We start from the raw sequence: 27,916 nt of genomic DNA, 5'->3' as shown, positions 1-27,916 counted from the left end.
ATGAGTTTGTTTGTATGCCATTCTTCCAGTTAAAAAGAAAGAAAATGAGATTTGATTTGAATAAAATTAGGAAGGATATTAAAAAGAAAGAAAATGAGATTTTATTTGAATAAAATTAGAAAGGATAGAGAGAAACAATAATAAAAGGAAAAGACAAAGTGAACAAATCAAGTGATGAAAAAAAAAAAAAAAAGAGTTGTAATTGATGTAATTACAGTATCGGTGGTAAACTCAAAGTCCAGGGGCTAGATCGGGCCTGCCACATAATCTTATGAGGCCCGTGAAAGCAAATCATGATAGACGACTTCATGTTTCTTGCTAGAATACTAAAATTGAAACTTTACTTCACTTATTACAACAATGAAATATTGTAAGCATTTTTGGTTAGCAATGCCCCATTTGAAATTATGTGAATAATAGAACATTTTTTAGTAGCTTCTGATTTCAAAACTACTTATTCGTCAATTTGTTGTGTACAGCAGTGTTTCTCAACCTTTATTGAGCTAAGGCACATATTTCACATCGGAAAAAAATCTCACGGCACACCACTTAGCAAAATGATTCACAAAAAGTGGCTATACAGGGTCACTATATTCCTTCTGTCATCTAATGGAGAACATTTTATTGTTTTGCCTATTATATGTGTTTGGCATATATAAATTAAAATGTTTTAAATTAGAAAATATATAGTTTTGTCAAAAATAATTGACATTGAATAATTTTCCGCGGCACACCCGATGCCCTCTCACGGCACACTAATGTGCCACGGCAGACTGGTGTACAGTCTACGTGACAATATTACGGGATTAAACATTTATGTTTTCATAGTTCATGATGGCCCTCCGGATAAAAACATGACTACGATGTGCCCGTGACAAAAATGAGTACCTGAGATAACCATGGTAAACAGCATACAGAACACTATTGTTCACAACAAATGTTAATCCAACAGGAATGTAGCGCAGCTTCATTGTAACTTACAATAAATACTATAAATAAAAGATCCATAGTTTTCCCATATTAAAAGATGGTTTTGACAAATCTATGCAGTTAACCACAGCTGTTCACAGGGGAGGTCCCCGAAAAAAGTGGTTTCTAATTGCATATAGATGCCACAAGATGGCGGCAAAGCACTTAAACTGGAGAGTGCCATGCATCGATCAAGTACACAATCAGGAACCCATGTTAAATAAAAAATAATATTCAGTAGTTAAATTATTCAACACAAACAAACCACTTTGAGTGAGTTATTAATAGTATAAGCTAGCATATTAGCCTAAATAAAATGCTAGCACAAACTGACATGGTATCAGTCATGGGCAAACAAATATACACAGCAGCACTTTACACAAACGGAATGAAGTCATTAACTCATTTTTGCATTTACACAGAATAAATTCGAAGATATACAGGGAAACTGTAACAGCAAAGTAAATTATTCCAGCCATGAGTGTGGTGTCGAAGAACTTGACAGCCTAAAGCCCCTAAAACACCACAACAGAGAGTGGCTGTCCTTCTCATCGAAAATCGGTACACTGATGTGTGCACTGCTACATTTGGAACACAAATGTACACAAATACTCCAGAACAAGCATATTTTGCCTTTTGGCCATAAGGAAAAACAGAAGGTGATGTGCTTTACAAACAAGGACACATGAATGACTTCTTCCACAGGTGTGTTTGTGCAAGTTTGCAAATGTGCATGAGAAAACGCGAGCCCGCTGAAGTGTGAACAATCGTACCTCTGTTTTTCTCCGTATCAGGCTCTTTATTTTCTCCACATTGCTTTGTTCACCACCAAAACAGAGGCCCTGTGGGGACAAAGACATCCTCAATTATTCAGTGTCCAATTTAATAATACATGACTATCAAGTCAATGTGCCATGCACTGTCAAAAGTAGGTCTTGGTGAATTGTACTGGAATGTGTTGGGTGGCACCAAGGCCTAGGCTTTGGGTGCCATAAATGCCTTCTACGATTTTAACATATTTATTGAAATGATGAAAGCTAAAACTATGTGATGAAAGATCCAAGGTCAGTAAACACAGATAAAGATGGCATAAAAAAACATCAGCAGGGAGAGTCTGGACTCAAGGCTACAGACATACACGAGCAAAGGTAGCTACTCTACCACTCAGCAGAGTCGGCATCTGCATATTTGGGTGATCAGTTTGCAAATAAACATCTGAAGGGAGTGGGAAATTGAACAACAAAGGGGACTCTATGACATGGTAACTTTAATTCACATCTCCATCATGAGCGGATTACATTGACAGCTGAATTCCACAGTGGACGTATTATATGGCAGGGGTTAACTGCATGGCCACCCCGTAACTGCCCTTTATTTACACGAGACGGCTGTCACGGCTGCCAAATATCTCAGAGCCCATTAGCGCCTTATTTGACTTTAAGGCTCAGGTCTGCTAATCTAATTTAATCTGTCTATGTGGTTTTGCTGATTACTGAAGAGTGCACAAAACATTATGTCCAAACTACTTGAGCTTCCAAATCATTTTTATGAGAATTAAATTGGAATATGATATTATTTTATTATGCGAATTATAATCCTTCAAGGGGAAAAATCAACAAAAAGAGAAATTCAAAAATGTCGGTGACTTGAGAAGCATACAGTATTTTATTATTCTTTTTTCCAAACTGTAAGACATTGCGGGGTTCTACTTTAGAAGTAAACAGGAGGTGACACTTTTCTCTTATGAAATGTAAAATACTAGTAATAGTCTGATGAAATGCTGAAGTGTCAAATCGGACCTTAAAGCGGAAGTCAACGCAAACATATTTTTTTCAAGAATATGTTTTGTGCAAGGCGGCACGGTGGTCGACTGGTTAGCACGCCCGCCTCACAGTTAAGAGGTCGTGGGTTCGATCCTGGCTCCGGCCTCCCTGTGTGGAGTTTGCATGTTCTCCCCGTGCCTGCGTGGGTTTCCTCCCACATTCCAAAAACATGCATGGTAAGTTGATTGGACTGTCTAAATTGCCCCTAGGTGTGATTGTGAGTGCGGATGTTTGTCTCTGTGTGCCCTGCGATTGGCTGGCAACCAATTCAGGGTGTCCCCTGCCTACTGCCCAAAGACAGCTGGGATAGGCTCCAGCACGCCCCGCGACCCTTGTGAGGATAAGCGATACAGATAATGGATGGATGGATGGATGTTTTGTGCAAGCCCACTAGTTGAAACAGGGCATTCTGATAAATATTGCGTTTGTGGAATAAGTGTTAATCCGCTCGTTTTTAGCCATCTCTGGGGGCGGCCATTTTGTCTTCTGTCGACTGAAAATGACACCACAACTGCTCACAACGACCAGTCTGAATCTCTCAGATTCAGAGAACAGGTCAGCTGTGATTGGTCGTTGTAAGCAGTTGTAATGTCATTTTCAGTCGACAAAAGACAAAATGGCCACCCCCAGAGATGGCTAAAAATAAGTGCATTTTGATACTTAATTTATATTCCACAAACGCAAAATTAATCAGAATGCTGTGTTTCAACTAGTGGGCCTGCTGGGAACATATTCTTGAAAAAATGATGCTTGGGTTAACTTCCGCTTTAAAAAGGGACTTTCTCAATCTACTCAAAAGGTTGTGTGAATGCAGAGTAATTTTGCACAGCAATTGTGGAGTTCTACTGCTCAGGAAGAGAAAAAACAATACTTTTGGATTTGCTGCTTTTGGTAAGTTGGTATGCTGGTGTCTACGCTGTCCCAAAATACTCGTGCCGGCCTCAATGTGAGTGAAACATGTGATTTGCGTCTTCTTTACCAGGATAAATTGCCATTTGGCCACCACTCATGTCGCCGTCTGCACTCTTACTTCCTCTCCATTGATCTGTCTTGCTGGCCAACGCAGTAAGGGCGACAGCATCCCAGAGGGGTGTGTTGCGAGTTTTGGGAGAGGGCCCCAGGAGGGGGAGATGAACCCTTTCATCAGCGCCCTGGCTAATAAAACATAATAGCGCTCAGGCTTGAGGGGAAAGTCACTCGGCCACATAGAGCTGTCACATGACCAGCCAAGACACAACAGACTCAGTCATTCTGCTACTGTCGCTCAGCTACAGGGACAAATGTGTGGGCTAATTCACTGGCCGGAAAGACAGCAGCATCCATAGAAAATGAGAAAATCCACAGTGCGCCAGATGCCACTGAGGCACAGTGGGCAGCGAGTCCGGCACAACATCACTTTGATACAGCCAGGGTACATTTATATGCATATTGTATGAGACAAAAACATCAAATTATACCCCTTTGCACTCAGGTGCAAGGATTTTCAAACTAATTCATTCATCTGATTTTTATGCCAGGTATTGTTCAGCTGTTACAGTAAAGATGGAGCGTACCCCTGTCAACAAAGTTGTCAAAATGATCCCTATTCAGACAGACTTGCTAAAAACAACACAAAAATGCTGGCCAATGGATGCCAGGTTAGAGGTAAACCCTACTGTCCATATGAGATCATCAACGGCTATCGATGTTTATCAACGGGCTCCACATTTCAAGTCGTCATTGAGTGCAAATGGTTTGATGATGATGCTCGTAAATTAAGCCGCCGTTAAGTTGCCCACGCGTGTGTGACTTGCAACCGATGCCATGTCTGCGTTGCACTTCCTGGTCCAATCATTCACCCAAGTATATCTTGCCATCAAAACACCATCCGGCGCTGCATCTTTCACGTCAAAAGTGCAATCGCACTGGGTAGATTTATTTCATTTGTATTAACGCTATTGATGCGGCGCAGCTGTGTGCGTATATCATTGTGCGGTCTACTCCAACATTGACACGTGACGGTTGTCTCGTGATGTGTTCAATGAACATGGCGGCCAGCTATATTATTTTTTAAAATAGTTTTTAGTTATTAAATGTACATGAAAAATAATGAAGTTATCATGTTCATTATAAGAAAAATATTATCTTTTTACTGCTGTAAGTTCCGTACATGAAGTATCCCTTTAAGTGGGGATCATTTCATATGCCGGAGTTTTTACCTAGCATAGTCATGGTCTGCATTGTTAAAATATGACATGCTAGCTTACTAATCAAATCTAGAGCATTTAACTTGCCTTCTCACAGTCTGGCGGATGTGATTTGATTGACAGGTCATGGCAAGCCGCCCTCAGAGAAAGACTGCTGCCGAGGAGTGGATTAAATGGACAGTTATTCTCATTGAACATGAGGCCTTCTGGAACCGTCTTCTACACTGCATTGGGCAGGATTTAGCAGATGATTGAAATCCAGATTTATTGATGTGTTCATAAAAAACTATGCAGAGTTGAAACAAACAATGTTTTCCTTATAAAATTTAAGTAAATAATTGGGTTGTCACCTGATGACAAATACTATACAATAAAACATTCTAGTATATAATATTTAAAGGTCTGTATCGTGCTCTTTTAAGATTTCCACAGTAATTATAGGCACATATAGGATTATATATTACCTTTGGCACAATGGCGATCAAATTTCTTATGAAATATGAGTTATTATGGTGACTATTTTTCTAACCCATAAGTAAGATTCCTGCTTCACTAAAATCCCGCCTCCTCTGTTTTCAAACATGTTGGTCAGTAGGTTTAGATTATGCTTAAAATAAAATTGATTTGTTCCAAAAATGTCTCTATAAAGCCTTGTTTTTATTTATTTTACATTACTAATACAATTACAAGACAATTAATTAATTATAATTATTATAATTATAATTAAAAATAATAGCCTTGTGTTAATCCAGATATTGTTCATGTTTTTTTTCTCTCGCTTTTTTTTCCCCCAAACAAGTAAATACCAATAAAAATACAGTTCAAGTAATGGATCAATAAACTGTATCGATAAGAGTAGTAGTATCATGAAAATCTTGAAGAGGAAGTCAACCTAAAAAATTGTCTTTACGATAATATGTTGCTCAGGTAACAACCAATCATGGCTCAAACTTGCCATTTTTGGGGTCTCCTGAAATGTAACTCTTTTGGACGTACAAGGTTTTAGCCCAATGCCAGCGATATCTATGATCTTACCAACAACGTAGCACAAATGCCACCCCAATCATCTCATGCTATGGACTGTGAGAAACAGGAAGGAGAATTCTCCATATGAAATCCACGCGACTCATGATAACATTGTAAATACAATGTCAACCGTTCGAGGTTTGCTGTGCCAATGTAACGGCAAAGCAAACGAGCAATCATCTCCTTTGTCAGCATCTCACAGCTGCATGAGCAATGCAGGGAAATGACATGGCAGATTTGAGCACAGTGCGAAGGGCAACGCAAAGGGCAGGCAGCAGAGCTGAAGAGACTGTGCACTGCGGTGGAAATTGCCTGTAATGGAAGCAGCTCTTATCATCGTGTGGCTTCTGACAAGAAGTTAATATGTGAGATCGGGAAATACCTCAACGGCTTGGAATAACCCCTCTTCCTGCGGGCTGAGAGAACATCAGTTGTATGCATGAAGCCAAACCTGCAGCAACAGGCATCCGTATTAAAATTCATAGAAATTCATGAACATGGCAGCTTCTTTACAATGCAGATTTATTATGCTCATGAATACAAGGGGGCTTTGTGGACTAAAATATATGGCCTTTGTCACACTACATGACATTAGAAAAAGCTGGGCATTTCACAACAGGTTAATTATGTTTAAAACTATGCAACCATTTACATATAGACAGAAAGAGCTTTTGTGTCCCCCTCCAAATACCACCAGTCTGCAATAGAACTACCCTACACCCACTTGATTGTTACTTGTGTGGCAGGCACAGACTGCAAATGTACGAAAGACGCACTGTGACGAGGCACTCACATTGATTGTGCAATTAGGAAAGGACCGATTTCACCCATTCCACTGGGGTATTTTAAGTACCGGCATGTATAAAAAAAATAACTGGGCAAACTAACAAAAATGATGCTCCTAATGTAATGTGTTGTTGTGCAACTTTTAGAGGATGTCAAATGATGTCTGTAACTTCCTGTGAGACTTGGGCATCTCTCAACAGGTATTTTGGCTCATTTCTCATGTGCAAACTGCTCCGGCTGTCTCAGACTTGGAGGGTGCCTTCTCCAGATTGGATGTTTCAACTCCCTTCGCAGACATTTGATAGAATTTAGAAAATCTAGATCGGAGCTTTTCTGAATAATCTGATGTTTTGCTTTTAGCTATTTGGTATTTTGGGTGTTTTGGGTAATTTACTCAGTTGGAGGAGCCGTCCCCTGCAAACAAGCTTTCTGATAGCACATTTCACTCAGAACACTTTAGTCTTGAGATTTCTTCATAGAATAGAGACTCTCAGTGCCGCACTGAAGCAACCTAATAACTTTGTTCATTACTTGTGTCCATTTCAAGTTATTTCAGTTACCACTGGGTGGTTATTTTCTCTTCTTGATTTTTTTTTTTTTTTCAGAGGGGCACTGGCAAAGTTAGGGGAGGGCTGCGGGGGCCCTGGCCCAGGTGCCAGACCAAATGATTGACTTTTGTTTATTTTACAATTTTTTTCTGGGAATACTTTTCTACATTCCCCCCATAGAGAACATATAGAGATTTTTTAACAGCATTTTCTAAAGAATTTTTGGGGTTTGTTAAAAAAATATATTTTTTTTTGTTGTGCGGACCCCCTGAGATATCCTTGGCCTCCCAATGGCCCCTCTAAGAAATAAATCCTATCTCCGCCAGTGCAGTGGGGAACCAACATTTGCGTCCACAATTTTCCATTAAGAAGGGATGATAACGATCATATTTCCCCTTTGTCAGCTGAGTTCTGTAAAGTAATTAAATCACACTTCTACAATTAATTATTACCTTTTTGACTGATGGATATAAAGATACTGTATTAATTCTGTGATGAAAATGAAATATCACAAAATGATGAAAGCTCCCCATTTTTTTCTATTTTAGATATTGTACATGTTACTTCTTTTGTCAAAACAATAAGATGAAAATGAATACAATTAAATTGAAATAACTCACAATAAATTACTTTGTGTTGAAATACTGAATTTATTGAAATTTTATGCTTTTATTTTTGTCACAGCTATCAAAAATCCATCATTGTATGCTAACAATGTACAGTAAGCTGGGTCCTGACATATATGAACATTGGCAGTTTTTATGATTTTTACTTTACAGTATACACCACCAATGGATGTGAAAAAAAACAATCAACATGAGATTGAAATGTAGCCTCCCATCTTTGAATTAACTTTGAAGGGGAAGTAAACCCCCAAAAAATCCTTTACAAAGATATGTTCTACGCACCTCCATCTCTTTGGGCGGCCATTTTGCCACTTTCTGTCAACTGAAAATGACATCACAGTTGCTCCAGGCAGATAACAACCAATCACGGCTCACCTGTTTTCGAAGCTGAGCCATGATTGGTCGTTACCTGAGCTCTGACAGTGTCAAAATGGCCGCCCCCTGAGATGGACAAAAACAGGTGGATTTTACTGCTTTACTAATATTCCACAAACATAATAAAACAAATGCTGTGTTTAGACTAGCTGGGCTACATAGAACGCAATATTGTAAAGACATTTTCTGGGTTGACTTCCCTATAAAAGAAAAAGAAGAATAAAATACACACATATATTTTGAGAGTTTAATGGACATAACCGCTTGTCAAGCAAACAGCACATCATACCATGGCTCTGCATAAATGCTCCTCACACCCGCCTGTGGTTTAAACCTGTTATAAGAACCCCCAATTTCCAACCTCTGCTTCAGCTGCTGTATAAACTTTCCATCTTGGAGGTGGTTAGTAGCATTAAAGATTTCTATTTATTCAGTCTTCAGAATTTAAATATAGACCAGTGCACATGAGTGCACTATTGAACCCCTGACTATGGGCTAAAAGGACTTAAAAGCAGAAGGAATTGAAAGATTAAAAAAAAAAAAAAAAAAAAAAAGAAAATGAGGGAGATTAAACATGGAAAACCTCGACCAGGACATATGAGAGAAACCCACGGTGCCATACTTTGCCTGTGCTCCAGATGTAAATGAACAACCGTGATTCTTTTCAGAGGAAATGAAACCACAACTTAATTTCAACCAGCAATAACAGACTTTGCACATTTAAAGGGAGCACGCACGGAGAGCGGTGGCAACTGGAAGCAGTTGGTTGATAAAGGATTGCAGGTGACGCGAAATGCGTGATATGATCAACCTGATCCACTGGTGCCTCGGAGCCTGATAAACAACTCTGGCTAATTGAATTCCTGCGAAGAAAGAGCCCAAGATGGGCATCAACAAGGGCTGCAAAGCTACCACGGGACTGTAACACTTTCACCCTTCATTTCCTCGCTAGAAACAAGCTAAAGCATCCACAGTGTGGCGAGAAAGCCTCTTAAAAATACGTGTCATTTTATCGCGTCCACGCTGAGTGCCGATACACTCACAAAAATTAAGCTACTGTACGTTTTCGATGCCTCCAAAAGGTATTTTATCAGAACTTCCTCGAAGTTGATGACCCTTCTACAAGCGCAATCATCCACAATGGACAGTGCCGGGCAAAAAACAAAATTAAACCCAGAGGCCAGACGTGGATAGTAATGCTACCTAACATTTACCTTGTTACATTTACTCAAGTCATTTGTGGGATAAATTGTACTTACTAGAGTTTGATGAAACACACTTTCTACTTGTACTTGGGTATAAATGTTAATAAGAAACGGTACTTTTACTCTGCTACATTGAGCTAGATTTTGCTCTCTACTTTTATTCATCAATCAATAAGGGCTTGTCGCTATCTATTTGGTTTTGGTTGATCAGAGAGATGTCCTCCTTTGGGCACTATCGATTAGTGACGCTTGACTCCATTTCACCAATCGAATGGCAACAGGCAGTCACATACCCGCATGCAACACTATCGTGGACCTGGTAAAGTGACTAGTAAATGGACTCTCTCGCTCTTGCTTTCTCCCCCTTTCCATCTCCCTCCCTCCCAGGATTTTCTTCTCTCCCTGGGCCAAAGTGGGGCTTGACCGATACATAGGGGGGCTAAGAAGATATTTTATAAATGTTGGAGGTGTTTAACTGGGGCTACAAAGATTTCTGAAAAGGGCTATAGCACCCCCTAGCCCAGGGGTGTCAAAGTCAAGACGAAGGGCCAAATTAAACATTTTGTTAGAAGCCAAGGTCCGGACTGATAGAATGTTCATTGAAATTTTTTCCAGATTGGATCGGGTCCTTCGCGCCTGCTGATGATGTCACGCTTTATATTTCTGTGATATATTTCTTTGCCTTTATGTTTGTCACCCCCCTGGCTGTTGTGTTTTTATGTTCGGAGTTACTAAATAAAAAATAAAATAAAGTACATTACTGCTTCTTTTGCGAGGCAGCTCGTACGTCACTTCCGCTTATGACCCGAGAAGAAGAGAAGCCGCTGCCCGTCTTGTGAAACAAGATCAGTGAAACGTTTGCGTTTCTCCTGCCAAACTGTAAACAATTTTCAAGTTGACTCGGGCTGCAAGATTGCATGAACTGTACATAATGTGAAGTAAAACGGAGAGGATCATATGATCGGTATGATGTCTCCAGCTGACTCTATTTTAGAGTGGCGAGGTATGAATGTGGGTGCTCCTATCAGAAAACAAAGGCCCGTATTCCACTTGACATGTCTATTTATTGTGGTCTGCAACAACACAAAGAATAACCTAGCAACATCATCCGATGCACATCCATTAGTTAACAATATGCCTAAACATTACAATTCACTGTATTAAGCAATTAAGCAGCCAAACAATACATACAAAACACACTCACACGTTTCATCACTAGAATAGTTAGCATACGAGCCGAAATAACTAACTAACTAGTGTTCATCAACGTGACATCACTCACGAGAACATATCTAGGCTATTAAATTATGTACAGCAGTTACCTGACACGAACTTAAATGATTAAACTCACCTTTTAATATTTACACACAACAACAAACATGGTGAAACACGGGCAATCTGCAACTACTGAGTTTGCTGGCACGAACAAACTACGAGCTGTGTCGAAGGAGGAAAAAGAAAAGAAACACGTCACTCGCTATCAACACTTAGCGCTCGAGGAGCGTTCAATGCCTGCTCACAGTGTGGGACATCTAAGCATTGCGTCAAAACTCAATGAATTTGTCAAATGCCAACAATTACTAATAGTAAAACAACATGAGCTTTCTATGAGCCATGATTAGTTGTTATTTGAGCCCTGAGACACTTTGATGTCATTTTGAGTCGACAGAAGTGACAAAATGGCCGCCCTCTGAGATGGCTAAAAGCGGGTGGATTTTGCTGCTTAACTCATAAACATATTCTGGAAAAAAATATGTTTGGGTTGACTTCCCTTTGAATAGAATACACATGATTTAAAAATCTGGTCAACAAAGCAGCATGTGATTTGAATGTCATTGGTTACTTCTGAGCACAACCACACCCTTGATATAAGAGGGTATGCACCAGGGGGCGGAGCCAGAACATGGCTAATGGGTGGGCCTGGCAAAATCAGGGTGGGTCTCTCACTGAGCACAATCCTCCTGTCCCGACACATCGTATATTCAAATAAAATGACAAACTGAATAATATGACATTAAGATCTTCCTGAGACATCCACAATTATGCCTTTCTTAAAATTAAATAAAATTTAAAAAACACAACAAAACACAAATTAAAAAATAATTTCAAAATCAACAAAAACATTAAAAGTATATATTTTTTCATGAATCTGGGTGGGCAGTCTGTCAATCTGAGTGGGCCTGTGCACAGACCCACCCATGGCTCCGCCCCTGGTGTGCACACTTTTTTTTATCTTTACCTCTCCTCTCCAAAAGATTTTTAAAAATTAAATTGTGTTGTACGCCTATAGATAATAGTCACATTAATGGCTGAAAAAGTTTTGAGTGTTTATCTTGGTTTCATTTAGGGACATTTTCACAGGGGTGTGTAGACTTTTTATATCCACTCTAACCTTGTCCTGGTGAGCCAATTGTGCTGTTAGACCATTTATTAGAGCTGAATAAAGCTTAATCAACATTATTTTACAAAGATTTTATGTATTGTTTGTTTATATTAAATTATATTGTTCAACCATATCTGAATATGCAGATTCACATTTAATATGCATTTATTTTTGTATTTTTACTTATTTTTGTTGTATTCAATATTCATGCTCTGATTTAAAAAACAAATTAGAATTTAATTATCAGTTACTCATTACTTGAGTCGTTTTTTTCACTGAGTACTTTTTTTTCTCTTCCTCAAGTAATTATCTGGAGGACTACTTTTTACTTTGACTTAAATCATATTATTCTAAATTAGCAGTACTTTTACTTGAGTGCCATTTTCGGCTATTCGACCCACCTGTGCCAAAGAAACTAAAAAATGTTCCTCCTTATTTAATCGATGAGGCGCCGCTAAGTTGGAATGCCTGCTTGCTCTTATCTGATTTTGAAATAGAAAGGTGTTACGTAATAAGCAGGTATAATGTTACTTCTCCTACGCATTAGCATGTGTGATGTTACTGGCTTAAGATCGGTAAACTTTAATTTTTAGACATGTATGTTTTATTCATCACGCTACATGCTAAGTTGAGTGATTGAGAAGTACAGTCCACGTTTATATATCATCTTTCATGAAAACGTGAAGTGATATGTAGGAAATGCTAAAGCCAATATTTGTTTGAATTACTGTGATAAACGATATTTGATTTTATCATTTAAAAAATACTTAAAAGCAAACAACTTAATTTTTATACAGTTAAAAAGGTTTTTTAGTTTTTCTTGTTATTGTCCTTTTGTCTTGGTTAAACTGATTAAAGCATCTGACTTGAAAGCTTTTTTAAAACAAGATTTTACTGTGCATAACTATCATTGTACTTTTATTTGTACTGAATGAGTTAATAGGATGTGCAGTGCAAATACACGCTCACCACTTCCTCACCACCATACAAACATATGGTTCTTTTGTTAGCCAAATAGTAATTGGAAGCTACTCTTTTGGGTTCATCTATTTGTAATTCTGACTGTGACAGAATCAATGATCTCACCCACTATGAACCTCACCGCATGTCACTGAGATTAAATCGATTGATCAACTTAATCAAAGAACAATTGTGAATTGTATGGAACTGGGGATTTTTATAGAATTAACGGAATGTGAACGTTGAGACAAAGAAGCAATAATGTCATGGTCATCTTATCACCACAAGATCAAGGCATTGAGAGAATGTCAGATTGCATTGATTTTTATTCCAATGTTCCTGGGCGGCCATGTTTGCACAATTACTCAATGAATTTCACACATACAATGTATATCACATCTGTAGCTCTACATGTCAGCATATATTCCTGCTAAACTGTTATCTAGGGCTGCTCGATTATGAAAAAAATATTAATCATGATTATTTGGTAATAATTGAAATCACAATTATGCCTGCGATTTATTTTGGGGTAAAAAAACAAACAAGAAAATGTTTAAACTTAAAAAATATAAAGACCCAAAAATGTTTAAGTTCCTTTTGGACCAACCAAAATTACTAAAATGTGTTATTATAAAATTAAAAAAAGGTGCAAATGTATGATTTTCTTGTGTAAACAAATGAATATTAATGATCAATTTTTGCAATTTCATAATCATGGAGTGTAATAATCGTAAATTTCAATTAATTGCACAGCCCTACTATTGACTGCGCATTTATCTGATAATATTGTACCATTAACTCCTGAGTATGTCACAATTAGCCATAAAACAGGGGGTTCCAGGGTTCACAATGGTCCCGACGTACAACGTTTGGAGGTTATGATTGGCGTGTGGAGTAAGAATACCTTGTCATGCAATACCAGAAGGCACGCTCAGTTAATGGCGTACTGAGTGCTTTTCATACAAATAGTTACTTTATTTACTGTAATTAATAAGGTTATGAAAGGGGGACGTACTAAGGATAGACTGATTATCCCTTTTACCCCTTAGTCCTTTTTTTTACAAATCTGGAGGCCGATAAATCTCATCAGATCATCTCACTGGGTGGCGAATGCTTGCTAACATACTGAATTTTGTGTTTTCGTCAGGGTTCGTAAAAGGTTGCAAAGATGTTCATAGACTGCTTTTACTTGTTGGGTTTTTTTTTTGTCGCAAAGAAATGTTGAACATGTTTTTACTGTCAATGACATTTTTGTAACTTTTTAAGAACCCTAATGAAAAAAAAAACATTTGTTACATTCACATTCACCGCTCAGTGAGATACCGCTTAAGAGATCAATTTAAAACAGGGATAGCTTCAGGGTGGTTGACTGGTTAGCACGTGCGCCTCACAGATCAGATGTCGTGGGTTCAATCCCGGCTCCGGCCTCCCTGTGTGGAGTTTGCATGTTCTCCCCGTGCCTGCAACCAATTCAGGGTGTCCCCCGCCTACTGCCCGAAGACTGCTGGGATAGGCTCCAGCACTCCCCGCGACCCTTGTGAGGATAAGTGGTAATAATGGATGGATGGATAGCTTCAGGGTACTTTATGTATTTATTTCAATTTTCACCTTAACTTTACAATATATCGTGGCTGTCCGATTTTGGAATTTTAAAAAACTTTCACGTTAATGCAATGTCGCTGAAACAACATTCACGTAAAAATAAGAAAAATGAAAAAAATTGACATAAGTGTTTTTTACATGACAGCCACGATATGATGCTGATACTGGGAACTCCCTGTACTTTCAATTTTTGATAGAAATTAAAACAAAAATAAGTGACAGTTTAACATTTTCTTTCTTTTGAAATTTTGGAAAACTATTTACTGTAGAAAACCTTGGGGAGCTTTTTAATTTTTCATTTACCTTAACACATGGTAATGAAAACTCCCTGAACTTTTTGTTTGAATTTTAAACCAAGCCATTTATTTTCTATATGTTTAAAATTAACGGAAAACATTCAATATGTCGAAAATTTGAAAAGTTAAAAAATATGTTTAAAGGCAATTCAAGAAAGTTACGTTTTAAAACTTTCATTTTTAAAACCAATGAATATCGTCTCCAAATATCAGTTATTGGCCCCGTTCACAACTAATAATCGGTATCGGCCATTAAAAATACATATCGGTCCATCACTAGTATGTACACAGTAAAATTAGTAGAGTCGTTTTTGCAAAGTCACATTTTTTTTCTAATTGAGTTGTATTTAAACATTTTGGAGTACAACTGCCTCCTCCGGTCACTGGAGCGGGAGTAGATCTTCAGAATGGATCAAAATCTCTTCACTTATCCCCCTACTCTCACCAGTGGAAAAATGTGGGTGAGTAACTCCTGTTCTAATCAAATAAAAGTTGATTTTAATCATTTGGAGTACATTTCACCCACTACTTTGAGTAGAATTTATTGTCTTCCAAGTGTAAATTTTACTCTGTTTAGACTGGGACCAAATATAGTTTTTTTTCCTGAGTATGATTTTAAAGATGTACTCTGTGATATTTACTGTATACAATGAACCAGTGTGTGCAGGGATGTAAGAAAAATGGCACAAGAAGGGAAGAATTGTTTTAACTTTACGGCGCAGAAGTGTTTTTCATGCAAATATTTACTGTAGTTCTGACTTTACTGCTGTGTTAGCGTTGGTGAGTGATAAACCAATACAGTACGTTCAGACTCTGAAAATGTGGATTGTGTGGCTACTGTCGGAACAATACACCGAGGACCCCATGTATAAAAAACAAAACAAAAAAAATAGCAAGGGAAAAAAAGAAACTGACTATATCTATTCAGTGGGGGAGTAACACAAGGGGCAACATTGTTGTGATATAGCTCTGACCTCTGGAAGATGCGGCAGAACGCAAAGTGCAGAACACAGTGGCTCACTGTATTCCCTGTTTGAAACACATGAGTTTAGACCATCTGACCTAACAATGTGATGATATAAACCCCTGAATCATTGGGCCTTTAACACAGTTGCCTAATACTGTACGCTTTACTCAAGTCAAAGAACTGAAATCAGCCGGCCAGAAAGGACTTTAAATATAGAAAGGATTCCGTATGTATTTAGTGAAATATTATTTTTCTGATTTCTGATCATTACAGAATCATTATTTCATTGTTTTTGTATTGGCATTTTTAAATCAAGCAAAATTTGCCTTCGTATTTTTTGTAATTAAAGTAAATGCGGATGCTGGTTTGTGCGTTACAATTGTTTTCTGTGTTATTTGAATCATTTTGGCACCTTGTGTGTGGGTTTCCCTTCCCCTAGTGCAAAAAATAAAAATCTCATTTCATTTAGATAGTTTTGTCCTAAAAGTGCAAAGTCTGTTCTTGGAGGTTGCTCAAAAATCTAAATTGAGTTCTGAATGACGATTACAGTTATTTTCTGTCAGCAATATTTTGGATCGACATTCAGACTCAATAAAACTGGTGACGTTAACATTTCATGGTGCAATTTCGGAATGAAAAGAGCAGCTGCATTTACAATTTGCTACACTCGCATGTCAACCATTTCCTGATATTTAGATTAGGACTTTTGGGAGGAATGTGAATTCTTGAGTAACATGGATTAGTTGTTACTTGTTACATAAAGTTGAAAAACGTTGAGGATTACAGCTTTAACAGAGTTGCTAGCAGCTTTTGCCGCTCGTGGCCTAATGACTTGAGAGATAATAAACCTAAGATGAAAATGCTTTTCTACTGCACTTTATTTGCCACTCCACAAGATGTAATTAATCATAAACCCACACAAGAGAACACTTAATCTATTATTTCCCCCTGCCTATGTTTTTAGCCTTCAGAGATAAAATGCAAAGACCCACATATACTGTAAGATTATAACACGTTTTTATCATGGAACATTTCAAAAGCAAGATGGGCGTAAAATAACCACATGGCAAGGAATGAGTCATTAAAAGGGTAATGCAAGGAAAATTGACACTGAAGTTAGCCGACATGGGGTGAATTAAGTACAACTCCCATTCAAGATGCTTCTTAACTTCTGGCAAATAGTGTTTTTTTTCTTGAGATTTCTTTTCCCAAAAGAAGGAAGAGAGCGAGAAGAGGATGAAGACATTACTGCTCAGTTGGTGAAGTAATTAGCCTCATTTAACTTATCACAGTTAACAAGTTACGCTGGTTAACTTCTTTTTACGCATTGTTGCCGGATGCCTATTTCTTTGGAATTCAAAACTATTAATCTCATAGAAATTAACTTGAAATAGAAATAATCAGTTACAGGGTCAAACAGTTACAATCACTTGGTAACTATATACGCAATTTCAAAGCATTTCCACCACGGAAATACTAATACACCAAACAATAAGACACTCTGCCATAATTAGATCATTAGGAAGTCCACTTGCTTGTTGATTGTTTTTCTTAAGAGCGCAAACTAGTTGAGACCAAATAAATTGCTTCAAGGGCCAAGCATGATTAATCAACACAATCAACTGAACTCTGAAAAACAAGAAATGTTTATCATGGCCATCCCAGAAGACATTGCTTGTCTGCATGTTTGTATTGTCTACCAGAATTGATTATGTTCAACTTTAGAAGTCCCACTCAGTGAAGGCATGCAAATATGCACAAAAAAAAATAACAGAACTCATGTTTAACAAAGTAAAGAAATTAGTAAAACTATATAAAGGCATAATCCTACCACAATTCCGACCTTTCCACTCTTAAAAATTAAATATGCGAACGGTTGTTCCCAATCATCCATTGGAAAACAGAACATTTCCCCAAACAAACTGTATAGCATCTTAGTGCAATAACACATTCACTTTCATCAAAACTTAACCTCGTTTTCCTGCATTGCCTGCATTCAGCAGAATTGGAAAGCATCCCATAAAAGTGGGATGCAAGCGAGGTTGTGTCCTTCATATGACTCCACTGAGCATCAATAGGGGATGCTGATGGTGCTGAAGAAGGCTTTTGAAGGTGGGAGGCATGGTAAACAACGGAGCCCGGCGTCCCGAAAAAAAAAATAAAAAAAAATACACAAGCAAAATGCGTTACAGACCTGATTGTTAAAGCAACATATCGCTCATTCTGGGGCAAATATTGTACCAGTGTTTAATCTACAAGACTAATTAACTTCCTTTGCGGTAGCTTCATCCCACTTTCAACGACCAAACTGCTGAGTGTTTGTCACTCTCAACACATGGTGTATTACATTTTAAAGAACCTCAGAAAAAACATTATGACATTAAAGTAAGAGCTAGTGAGAGATATATCTTACGTGAACAAAAATAAAAAAAACTAGACAGTTAGTAATTCATTCGGTAATACGTTCAGGAGTCACTGAACACGAGGTGGAACAAACAAAACGATGAATCTTACCCGTTTAAAGTGCACTTAATAATCCGGAGCTATTATTCCATTGGCGTTCTGACGGAATTGGAGAAGTGCAATAAAAGCTGCTGCCGCTGTTGTGGCCATCAAATCGCAGCTCGCCTTGTCGTCGCCACTGTGTGTGATGGCGTTAGCTCTGCAGGGCCACAATGAAACTACTGCTGCCTTCAAAGACTATGGGAAAAAAAGATATTTTACGCAGAAACATAAAAACGCATGGGCTACGTAATGTTTTGAGGGCTACATGAATATATATGTTTATATATAGATTTTTACATAAATTTTAGTTGTCTTTCGATAATTATCAGAACGGCACCATAACACGAGGTTTCCGTCAAACACGTGTTGTGAATATTGTTATTATAGGCTAAATCGTGTAAATATTCGTTTTAAAATAGCATAAAAGCGGCAATAAATGTAATCTTAACAGTTTCTGATGTTGGTATTTGTTTTTAATTCAACTCAGGGTTCGTTGAATGCATTTTCAATTTCTACATTGGCATTTTACCAACTGAACCCGAACGTACCATTTAAGTTGAATGACAGTACGATTGGCGTATCAGACTGCTGTAAAGACCCAAAGGCCAGCCTCCAACGGGAAAATGAACGGATTTGACAACAAAATGTTCATAAATATAAAGGAAGAGCTCTGCCTCTCTAAACACTCGCACTCTCAGAATAGAGTTAGGGTGTCAAATTGAATTTCCGAATGCACCCTAATTAATGAATGGAAAAAGTGCATGTGTTACTTCCCCAGTTGTTAGGAGAACTACTTCAAATGGCTCAAGGCTGTATAATATATGTAAATATTGTGCTATTACTGAACACCGGACTTGCATTGCAAAAGTATTAAATATATGTAAATATTTGTTTGTTTTTATTATTGTTTAATTTATTTTTCTCTTCATTATGTATAATTAAAGATTTTTTAATTTTGTTTTCTGTCATGGCATTTGTTTTGATTAATAATTCCATTTACCATAGGTATGATTTATTTGACAAAGTAAAATGTTGGCCATGTTGAATGATTACAGTCAAGCGCCTCTATACGTCTTTCCAATTCTTTCTACAACTCGAGGATATCTGTCACGGAGTGGCGAAAGCGCGGTCCGGGCGTCCCCTTGTGATGAGCATGATAAAGCTTTTAGGTCTACTGATGATCAGAAATTCACCATATGGAATATAAATAACTAAATAAATAAATAAATAAATAAATAAATAAATAAATAAATAAATAAATAAATACCCAGGCCATTAATATATAACATTAACGGCAAACATTCAGAATCAAACCTATGTAACTATACGCAGTAACTATGTGTATATACACATGTATATACACACCAACATACATCTAAGTATAAAGTATGAAGAAATACTCCGTTTAGCCTGTGCATAGTACAGAGAAAAAAATAATCTAAGTAAGTGACAGTGCTGCAGTGAAATATAAGGAACAGCATTCGATAAAAATAAAACTAGACTAACAGTAGTGGGGAATGTTGAGTATTGCACGATATAAGCTCAGTTTTTTAAACAATCTTTATTGTAAAATTACATTTCACAGAAAACAAACCAACAAAGCTAGCCTATAATACACATGGGGGGAAAAAACAAAGAGGCAGGGGATTTTTGAATTAAAAAAAAACATTTAATAAAGAATACTACTACTAAATGGTATTTTCATGTACTGTTTCGTTTCCGCTTCCAAAAAAGTAAAAAAAAAAATAAATAAATAAATAAACAACAAAATGAGGTTTTGAGTGACTGAATTTGGATTTGTGGATATGGAATTTTGCTAGAATAATTATTCAATTCACAATAAAGGTTTGTTCGGGCTTTTTTTTTTTTACCCTTGTTATTGAAGAAACTAGTCATTTTTTCCTGTAAAACAGAGTCAACATAATCCTGAATAATAATATATTGGAATAATCCTTTCCAAAACCTGTTAGTATAAGAACATTGCCAGAACAGGTTAATAAATGTTTATGGCGACATTCCACAAAACAAACAATCTACACAAATGTCTTTCTAGAAACTTAAGAAAATGTTTGTCGTTTGGGGGCGGGGGGGTGTCTCTGTGGTCCACTTCATCGTCACTTACAATCACTTCCATATCCCTTGAAAATGCACCCTTAAAATAAAGCGACAAGAATAAAACAGTGCAAAAAAAATAACAGTAAAAATTTAAACCATATTTAGTGTTGATCGAATAAAATAAAGTCATATAAATACAAAATAAACGTGCGCAAAGCACTTTGATAATGAATTCAAACTAATTAAAACACTACTATGGGTAAAATAACAGGTTTACCTTTCCATGCCTCAAACTGGTACGAGTACAACTGCAGTATTACTACTTTGACATCCATATTTTTTGCTTTGTTTTTCTTCTTATTCATTCCTGTACTTGTAATGTTCTGCTTTTTTTTTAATTCATTTTCACACCCGTTTCTTCCTTTTCTGCTTTACCTTCAACTCACAATCTCCACAAGTCACTTTTTCCACGTTAACGGTTTTTCTACTTCTACTCCGATACTCGAGATGGCGACAATGCCTCTTCTTCTTTGCGACCTGGCCAAACGCGACGATGAAGAAGAAAATCGTCGAAGAAGAGTAGCACGTAAAAGGGTTCCATCATGGCAGAATCAGAGTACGTATTGAGTATATTTACATCATAGTTCATCTGCCTCTGATTGCTCATATCATGTTGTTGTTTTGACTTGCTTTGATTAACATGGCTTCTATGTTAAGGTTCTTGTTGGTATTTCAAACGTTGCTTTGTTAGAAATCAAGTTTTGAACTCATTACATTTCACATGGTTGTATTGCTAAGCCTTGGACCTTTTCCAATTCCGGGGCAAATTTGATCGTGTGCAATGTACAGTAACTGTTAGGATGTTGTTGTTTTTTAAAATACAATACTTATGATTTGAAATGTAGTTATTAGTGGTAATACTTGAGCACTCTGGTAGCCAAACAACGTAAAGCTACATTGATACTACAGTGCGGTACTCGCAATCAACGACATATTTCTCACGTTGACAGTTTTGGAAACAATCCTCCTCAGATGCAAGCAAGCGAATATTATTTTTGAGAATGGAGGTGATGAAATGCTCTTGTTCCTCGGAGGTGATGAAATGCACTTGTTCCTCGGGCTCTCTCATTCTTCCTATCTTCTCTCAGATCAGATAAAGTCATCAAGTTGGTCCCAGAGTATCTGTTGAAAAAGAGGAAAACGTACCAGGCCATCAAAGCCACACAAGCCAAGCTTGCACTTCTTGAAAAGAGAAAGGTGAGTGTGTTATCTTGGCCTTGTAATGGTTCTCTTTCCTGAAGCGCCTCTCTAACAAGTGTTGTATTGCAATTTTAAAATCTGTGAGTAATTAAAAAAAAAAGCAGTTTAGCTGCATGCAACTGATTCGTTCTTTCGGTGTTCAATTGGCAATAAAAAAGCTTTAAAGAGGAAGTCAACCCAAACATATTTTTTCAGGAATATGTTCCCAGCAGGCCCACTGTTGAAACAAGGCATTCGGATTAATTTTGCGTTTGTGGAATATAAATTAAGCGGCAAAATGCACTTGTTTTTAGCCATCTCTGGGGGCGGCCGTTTTGTCTTCTGTCGACTGAAAATGACATCACAACTGCTCACAAAGACCAATCAGATCTGACCTGTTTTCTGAATCTGAGCTGTGATTGGTCGTTGTGAGCAATTGGGATGTCATTTTCAGTCCACAGAAGACAAAATGGCTGCCCCTAGAGATGGCTAAAAAGGAGTGAATTAACACTTACTCCTCAAACACAATATTTATCAGAATGCCTTGTTTCAACTAGTGGGCTTGCATAGAACATATTCTTGAAAAAAATGTTTGCGTTGACTTCCCCTTTAATAGCCACCACGATCCATGAAATGATCCATCAGCCAAATTGAATCTATTGTGTTTGGCAACGAACTTACATTATATTTACTGCCAGGATTTTGTACATAACAGCATTCACAAAGAAATAGGCTTGGCCAGTCATGAGCTCCTACTGGCGATTAGCGTGGGTCTTAAACATAGGTGGCATCAAATTATACTGCACTAATAAACTAACCACCAGACAGTGCTGGAACTGCATTAAATGGAAAACAACTTGGTCTTTTAAACAGATTGACATGGCAATTTTAATATCAAGATATTGCCGTTATTGTGACATCCCTAGTAAGTACTCATGAATATTTTTTATAGTTCTTAATACAATAAAATGGCTGCATGAGAATAATATTCATACAGACACGGGAAAAGTTGAAAGGCCAGGAACATCATTAATATATGCAAACAGAGTAACAATAACAACACATCTAAGCTTGCGAACTGTCAAAATTAAGGTTGTGGGAGTTCAAGTGTAAAAAAACGGCGCCCTTGCTGAGTTGACGGCTGCATTATTACATCAGCATGGGAAAAAATGCAGAGAACAGACTTCGGTGCTATCTGTAACTACAAATTAATTCCTGCGAATGTTAACCCACTGCCTCCGCTGGTCATCAAAGTGGAGTAACACTGTGTAGAACCTGTATTTCCGGGCAGGAACACAGCAGTAATAGCTTGATGTACTGTCCTCTCACATATTCAGGAATGCACGCAACCACACACACGAAAAATCAGAGATGGGGGACTCGAGTTGCTATTTTTAGGACTTGCTTGCCAAAAACACGGGAATGACTTGACTTGGGACTTGGTATCTAAGTGACTTAGACTTGGACCTCATGACTTGAGTCATCCCGTTTATAGTTTTAAATTTGCATTTGAACACAGTTTGCCTTTTTAGGAAGGAAAGCCATAAAGTAAGAAAAAACATTTAAAAAAAAAAAATGCCAACATGGCAACCAGGTTAGCGTCACTTGTTAGTGAAATGCGGCAGCGTAAACAACAGCGTCGCAGCAACTCAGAGGATGACTAATTCGAATTAATGGATTATTTTGTCCATAACGTTGACAAAAATACGATGGAGAAATGCATAGTTTGCACCTCCTGGAATGAAGACACAACAACGACATCTAACTTCATTCGTCATTATTACAAAACCCACAAAGAGGTAAACCAACCATAGTTCAGCTAACGATACGAACACTGGCTTGAGACTAGTAAAAAATTTGATTTTCAACATTTAGGTACAGCTAAGTAGGGATGGGATGGTTTGTGAAAACTGCCCGAACCGTTCATTTTGACTGTGGCATTTCCGTTCGCATATGCAAAAGTTCTCCCCGCCCTCCATTTAATAACGACAACTTCTCTCAACTTCAAAACGCAACAACCTACAAAATGCACAAAGTTAATGTCTTTTGTTCACCCAGTTACACACACCTTTTAGATTTGGGTAACAGATTGGCACCTGAAACAAAGTATGTAGTTGTTATACACATTTACACCCTCATTCAGCACATTTAAATATTTATTAACAGTGTGCCACTCATGTAAGCGTTAGTATGAAAAAATAACATGCATGCTTCTAAAAAATGTAAGTGTAGATATTCATTTAAGTTCATTGTTTTTAATTTAATTTTTAAAGATGTAAATGTTTGTTACATTTTTAGAGATAATGTACTTTTTGTAGTAGGATCAGTGAAAAAAAAAAGAGCACTCCAACGTAATAATTTTTTAATGAGAAAGATTTGATAACGTGTCTTCTGACTTGCTTGAACCAAGTACTGTATTTTCCAGACTATAAGTCGCGTTTTTTTTCCTGTTTTTTTTCCATAGTTTGGCCAGTGTAGCGATTTATATTCTGGAGCGATTTATGCGTGAAATTATGAACACATTATACGTATCCCTTTTCTTTTCAAGGTCTGCAAACAATACACCAAACAACCACAGGAGGGCGTTCTAAGGCTGCATAATAAGCCTGCATTACATATTGACTTAACAACGGGCAGAATAACCTGTAGTGTATATCATTTCACATGTTATTTTAATCCACATAAAGAAATATAAAAATAAATCCTAAAAGTTATTAAAATGCATGAATAATTCAAACGGTTAAAATCTACTATTGTGTTAAATAAGTAATTAAGATAGTATGATAAAAAGGCAATTTGACTGTCTATCAACCCATCTATACAAAATAGTGTACTGTTCCTTCAAAAGGCGCCGCCTGGTAGTGCATGGTCTTGCATCATCAGCCAGCCACACACACACAAGCACGCACGCGCGAACGAGAGCGGAGGAGAGAACAGATAACTACGACCGAATACAAAAATACTTTTGGAGACTTGGAAACATTGTACACGGTCAGCGATAAATAGACTTATTTAATCGCTCTATGACCGTTTTGGTGAGTTTAAAGTTATCTTACCGTAACTTTCTTGTAATGCTACATGTGTGGATGTTAGCTAAATGTTACCATCGTAGCTTGGTGGAAATGTGTACTAAGTAGTGTTGTACCGATACTGGTATCGGGAAGTATCCCGATGCCACATTAAAACACTGGTATCGGTATCTACGAGTACGTACAAGTAACGTGCAGATGCCATTTCCCGATGCTATACTAGTAAAGAACGTTGAATGCCGCGCTTTGTATCTTGCTCCCTGCTGCTTTTTCAAGTGTGTGTATGGGGGGGGGTAGTGGGGTACAGAAGATATAATATAATGTTGGCGATATGTAACTGCTTCAACATAGAAACTTCAGCTAGAGCGAATGTTGCAAGAGGCGGAACCAAAGTGGCCAGGTTCAATACGTTAAACCTGATGCAACATTTGAGAACGAAACATATGAACGAGCACCAAGAGTCTGCGGCGGCAGCGAGCATTAACAAGGGGAATTGATCGCAACAACAAACCCTGCGTGTGTGGTGACTGTTCGGTATTAGTCGTCGCTATTGGCCGAGAACGGACGCTCTTAACCAATTGAGGGGCTGCTTTTTCATGTTGAGAGAAAAAAAAACAGCGAGGTAAAGGAGAAATAATGCCGGCGGCAATATGGAATTACTGTACTTCAACATAGAAACTCCAGCGAGTACAACAGCTCAGTGCAAAATTAGCGGTGCGAAAGTTGCAAGAGGTGGAACTAAAGTGGCCAGGTTCAATATGTCAAATCTAATAAAACATTTGAGGACGAAACATGTGAACAAGAGTTTGCGGCGGCAGCGAGCATGAACAAGGGGAATGGACCGCGACAACAAACCCTGCTCAATTTTGGATTTTGGAATTGAACTTGTTGGATTTTTCTACTGCTTGTTTTTGGTTTTGAAAGTGGATTTGGGAGCGGAGGTTGTTGCAATGGGTCACTAATACAGTACTCAAAACAAACTTTTATAATAATGTCCTATAGCTTTTGTAATTAATCCGACACAATCCCTCTCAAAGATATCCCGTGTATATTATTTCTTATTTTTTCCTGTTTCACAAAAGTTTTTAAGTCTGACCAAGCCACGATAGCAATGGTTTTACATCCAAGTGAGTATGCAGTTCTTTAGAATTACAAGAAAAAAATGCTATATATACCTTTTTTTTTTCCAAAGTCTGGGATCGGTACAGTGACTTGGAACTTGCTTGAGACTTGATGGTTATGACTCGAGAATTACTTGTGACTTACTCCCACCTCTGCGAATAATACCCCAAAACTTTGAAAATTGATAGAAATTCTCTGGCGTAGAACGGCTTCAAATCAAAGGTGCTCTGTATGACCGCAAAGGGCGATACCTTATGATTTAACCGAAAATACGTCACACCACTCCGCGCACATAGTCCATACTGGTTAGGTGCATTTTAAAAGATTATATTTTATTATATTATATTATATTATATCCACAGGTAGTTAATGGTGATATTTTCCAACTAAACTAAAGTGTCTAAACATTTTGTTTTTATATCGTTTCAGGTCTGTAAAGGTGCGCCGATAAAGTTCAAGCGCTTGGAAGACTTTTTGAAGGACAGCCATAAGAAACATCGTGATGACACTCGCCTGCGTCGATTAACACAGAGGCCGCCCGACCCGCTGCCTCCTGCCAAGCATAAATTAGCGTTTGCTGTCCGCATTCGAGAGTGAGTGTTACAGTTCAAAAGTTGGGACAGCCGAAGAAGTGACTTTACATGTTGAGTCATTTAATGCAGCACCATTTTCTACACACAACAAATTATCATTGATGTTTTCTTGTTAGTATAAAAGGTGTCAGTCCCCAAGTGATGAAGGCCATCCAAATGTTAAGGCTGAGAAAAATCTTCAGTGGATCCTTTGTCAGAATCGGCAAGACCTCTCTCACCATGTTGAAGATTGTGGAGCCGTATGTGGCCTGGGGGTGAGTGTGGGGTTACCGTAATTCATAAATGTTTGTGTTATTTTCACAAAATTCACACTTAACTGTTTCCCAACTAGATATCCAAACTTAAAGTCTGTGCGTGAGCTCATTCTGAAGAGGGGGCAGACTAAAGTGGGCAAAAAGGCGGTTCCTTTAACAGACAACACCTTCATTGAAGAACACATGGGTACGTTTTTGTTAAACCTCAGTCTTCGCTTCAAATCGGAAAATAATAAAACTATGGCACAGAAATAATATTTAAGTACTAAAAACAAAAACGAATTAACTTATGACGCCTGTCCCTATTGCGCACGTATAAACCAACTGCCCTCTCTTGATTTTTAGGTAAACATAACATCATCTGTTTGGAGGACTTGATTCACGAAGTTTACTCGGTTGGCAAAGCCTTCCGGGAAGCCAACAACTTCCTGATGCCTTTCAAGCTGTCAGTGGCCCGTCATGCTGCCAGGGACAAAGCGGGTCTCCTCAAGGACCTTGGAAAACCTGGATTTCGTGGCACAGACATTAACACCATCATCAGGCAACTGAACTGAGGAAAAATACACAAAATGGACATTCAACGGCACCCTAAAGGAGGATTACTTATTGAGGGGCAAATATCATTATCACAATGTTCACCCCGTTCTTATTTAAAGAGGAAGTCAACCCCAAAATTTATTTACAATAGTCTAAACTTGGCATTCTGATCGATATTGCGTTTGTGCAATATGAGTTTAGCAGCAAACTCCAACCGTTTTAAGCCATCTCAGGGGACGGCCGTTTTGTCACTTTCTTTCGACTGAAAATGACATTACAGTTGCTCAGATAAGGACCAATCACGGCTCACCTGTTTTCTAATGCTGAGCATGGCATGATTGGTTGTTACCCCACCCCTGAGCAACTGTGATGTCATTTTCAGTCGACAGAAAGTGTCAAAATGGTCGCCCCCAAATATGGACAAGAACAGGTGGATTTTACTGCTTAACTCATATTCCACAAGCGTAATATTAATTAGAATGCCGGTTTTAGATTAGTGGAGGAACATAATGTAAGGGGTTGAATTTCACGAGCAAGTCTGTTCCACTTTAGCCATTCTGTGTCGTATTTGAAATTATGCGCCACTAGTCGGAGCTGTTCTCCGTGGAAGTGGTACTCATCTGTTGACTTGTAAAATACTGTACCATACGAAATGATTAATGTGCAAAGTTTTGGGCAGTTTGTGTTGTTTTACATTCAGGCAAGGGTAGCCCATTCCTAAAGCAGCAAGAATCCTTTCATGATGAAACAAGTGTAATTTTGAAACATTTACAATGACATTTATAATAAAATTGTACAATACAAATTGATATGCTCGGCTTGTTAGTAGC

The 27,916-nt window shown here is 37.9% G+C and overlaps 2 protein-coding genes across 6 annotated transcripts in view; one reads left to right on the top strand and one right to left on the bottom strand.

Moving 5' to 3' along the window:
- fynb (FYN proto-oncogene, Src family tyrosine kinase b) overlaps positions 1-18,442 on the bottom strand; it is an 81,175-nt gene extending 62,733 nt beyond the window's left edge. For 3 of the 5 annotated variants that reach the window (XM_086018128.1, XM_086018129.1, XM_086018130.1), the window contains exons 1-2: positions 18,267-18,441; positions 1,743-1,811 (exon numbers count right to left, since the gene is read on the bottom strand). The gene's annotated coding sequence lies outside the window, so the exon portion shown is untranslated. Of the gene's footprint in view, positions 1-1,742; positions 1,812-6,386; positions 6,456-18,266 lie in introns of all 5 variants that reach the window. The other 2 variants (XM_086018127.1, XM_086018126.1) reach the window with 2 other exon arrangements.
- Positions 18,443-20,808: 2,366 nt separating this feature from the next.
- On the top strand, positions 20,809-27,895 carry rpl7l1 (ribosomal protein L7-like 1). Its single transcript, XM_086018922.1, has 6 exons — positions 20,809-20,928; positions 21,461-21,569; positions 26,132-26,295; positions 26,412-26,549; positions 26,627-26,736; positions 26,895-27,895. Exons 1-6 carry the CDS (start codon positions 20,915-20,917, stop codon positions 27,101-27,103), a joined length of 744 nt encoding a protein of 247 aa, XP_085875048.1. The 5' UTR covers positions 20,809-20,914; the 3' UTR covers positions 27,104-27,895.
- Positions 27,896-27,916: the final 21 nt, after the last annotated feature.

This window comes from Filicampus tigris, chromosome 20, assembly GCF_054856515.1.
Source record: "Filicampus tigris isolate MCC_2025a chromosome 20, RoL_Ftig_1.0, whole genome shotgun sequence".
Lineage (NCBI taxonomy): Eukaryota > Metazoa > Chordata > Actinopteri > Syngnathiformes > Syngnathidae > Filicampus > Filicampus tigris.
Note: the sequence above shows the minus strand (reverse complement) of the source record. Positions and strands in the feature narration are given on the sequence as shown.

Bases quoted from the DNA above. Each gene is read 5' to 3' on its own strand.
- rpl7l1 (XM_086018922.1), top strand. The intron at 26,296-26,411 runs GTGAGTGTTACA...TTTTCTTGTTAG, and splicing joins TTTGCTGTCCGCATTCGAGA to TATAAAAGGTGTCAGTCCCC. The intron at 26,737-26,894 runs GTACGTTTTTGT...CTTGATTTTTAG, and splicing joins CTTCATTGAAGAACACATGG to GTAAACATAACATCATCTGT.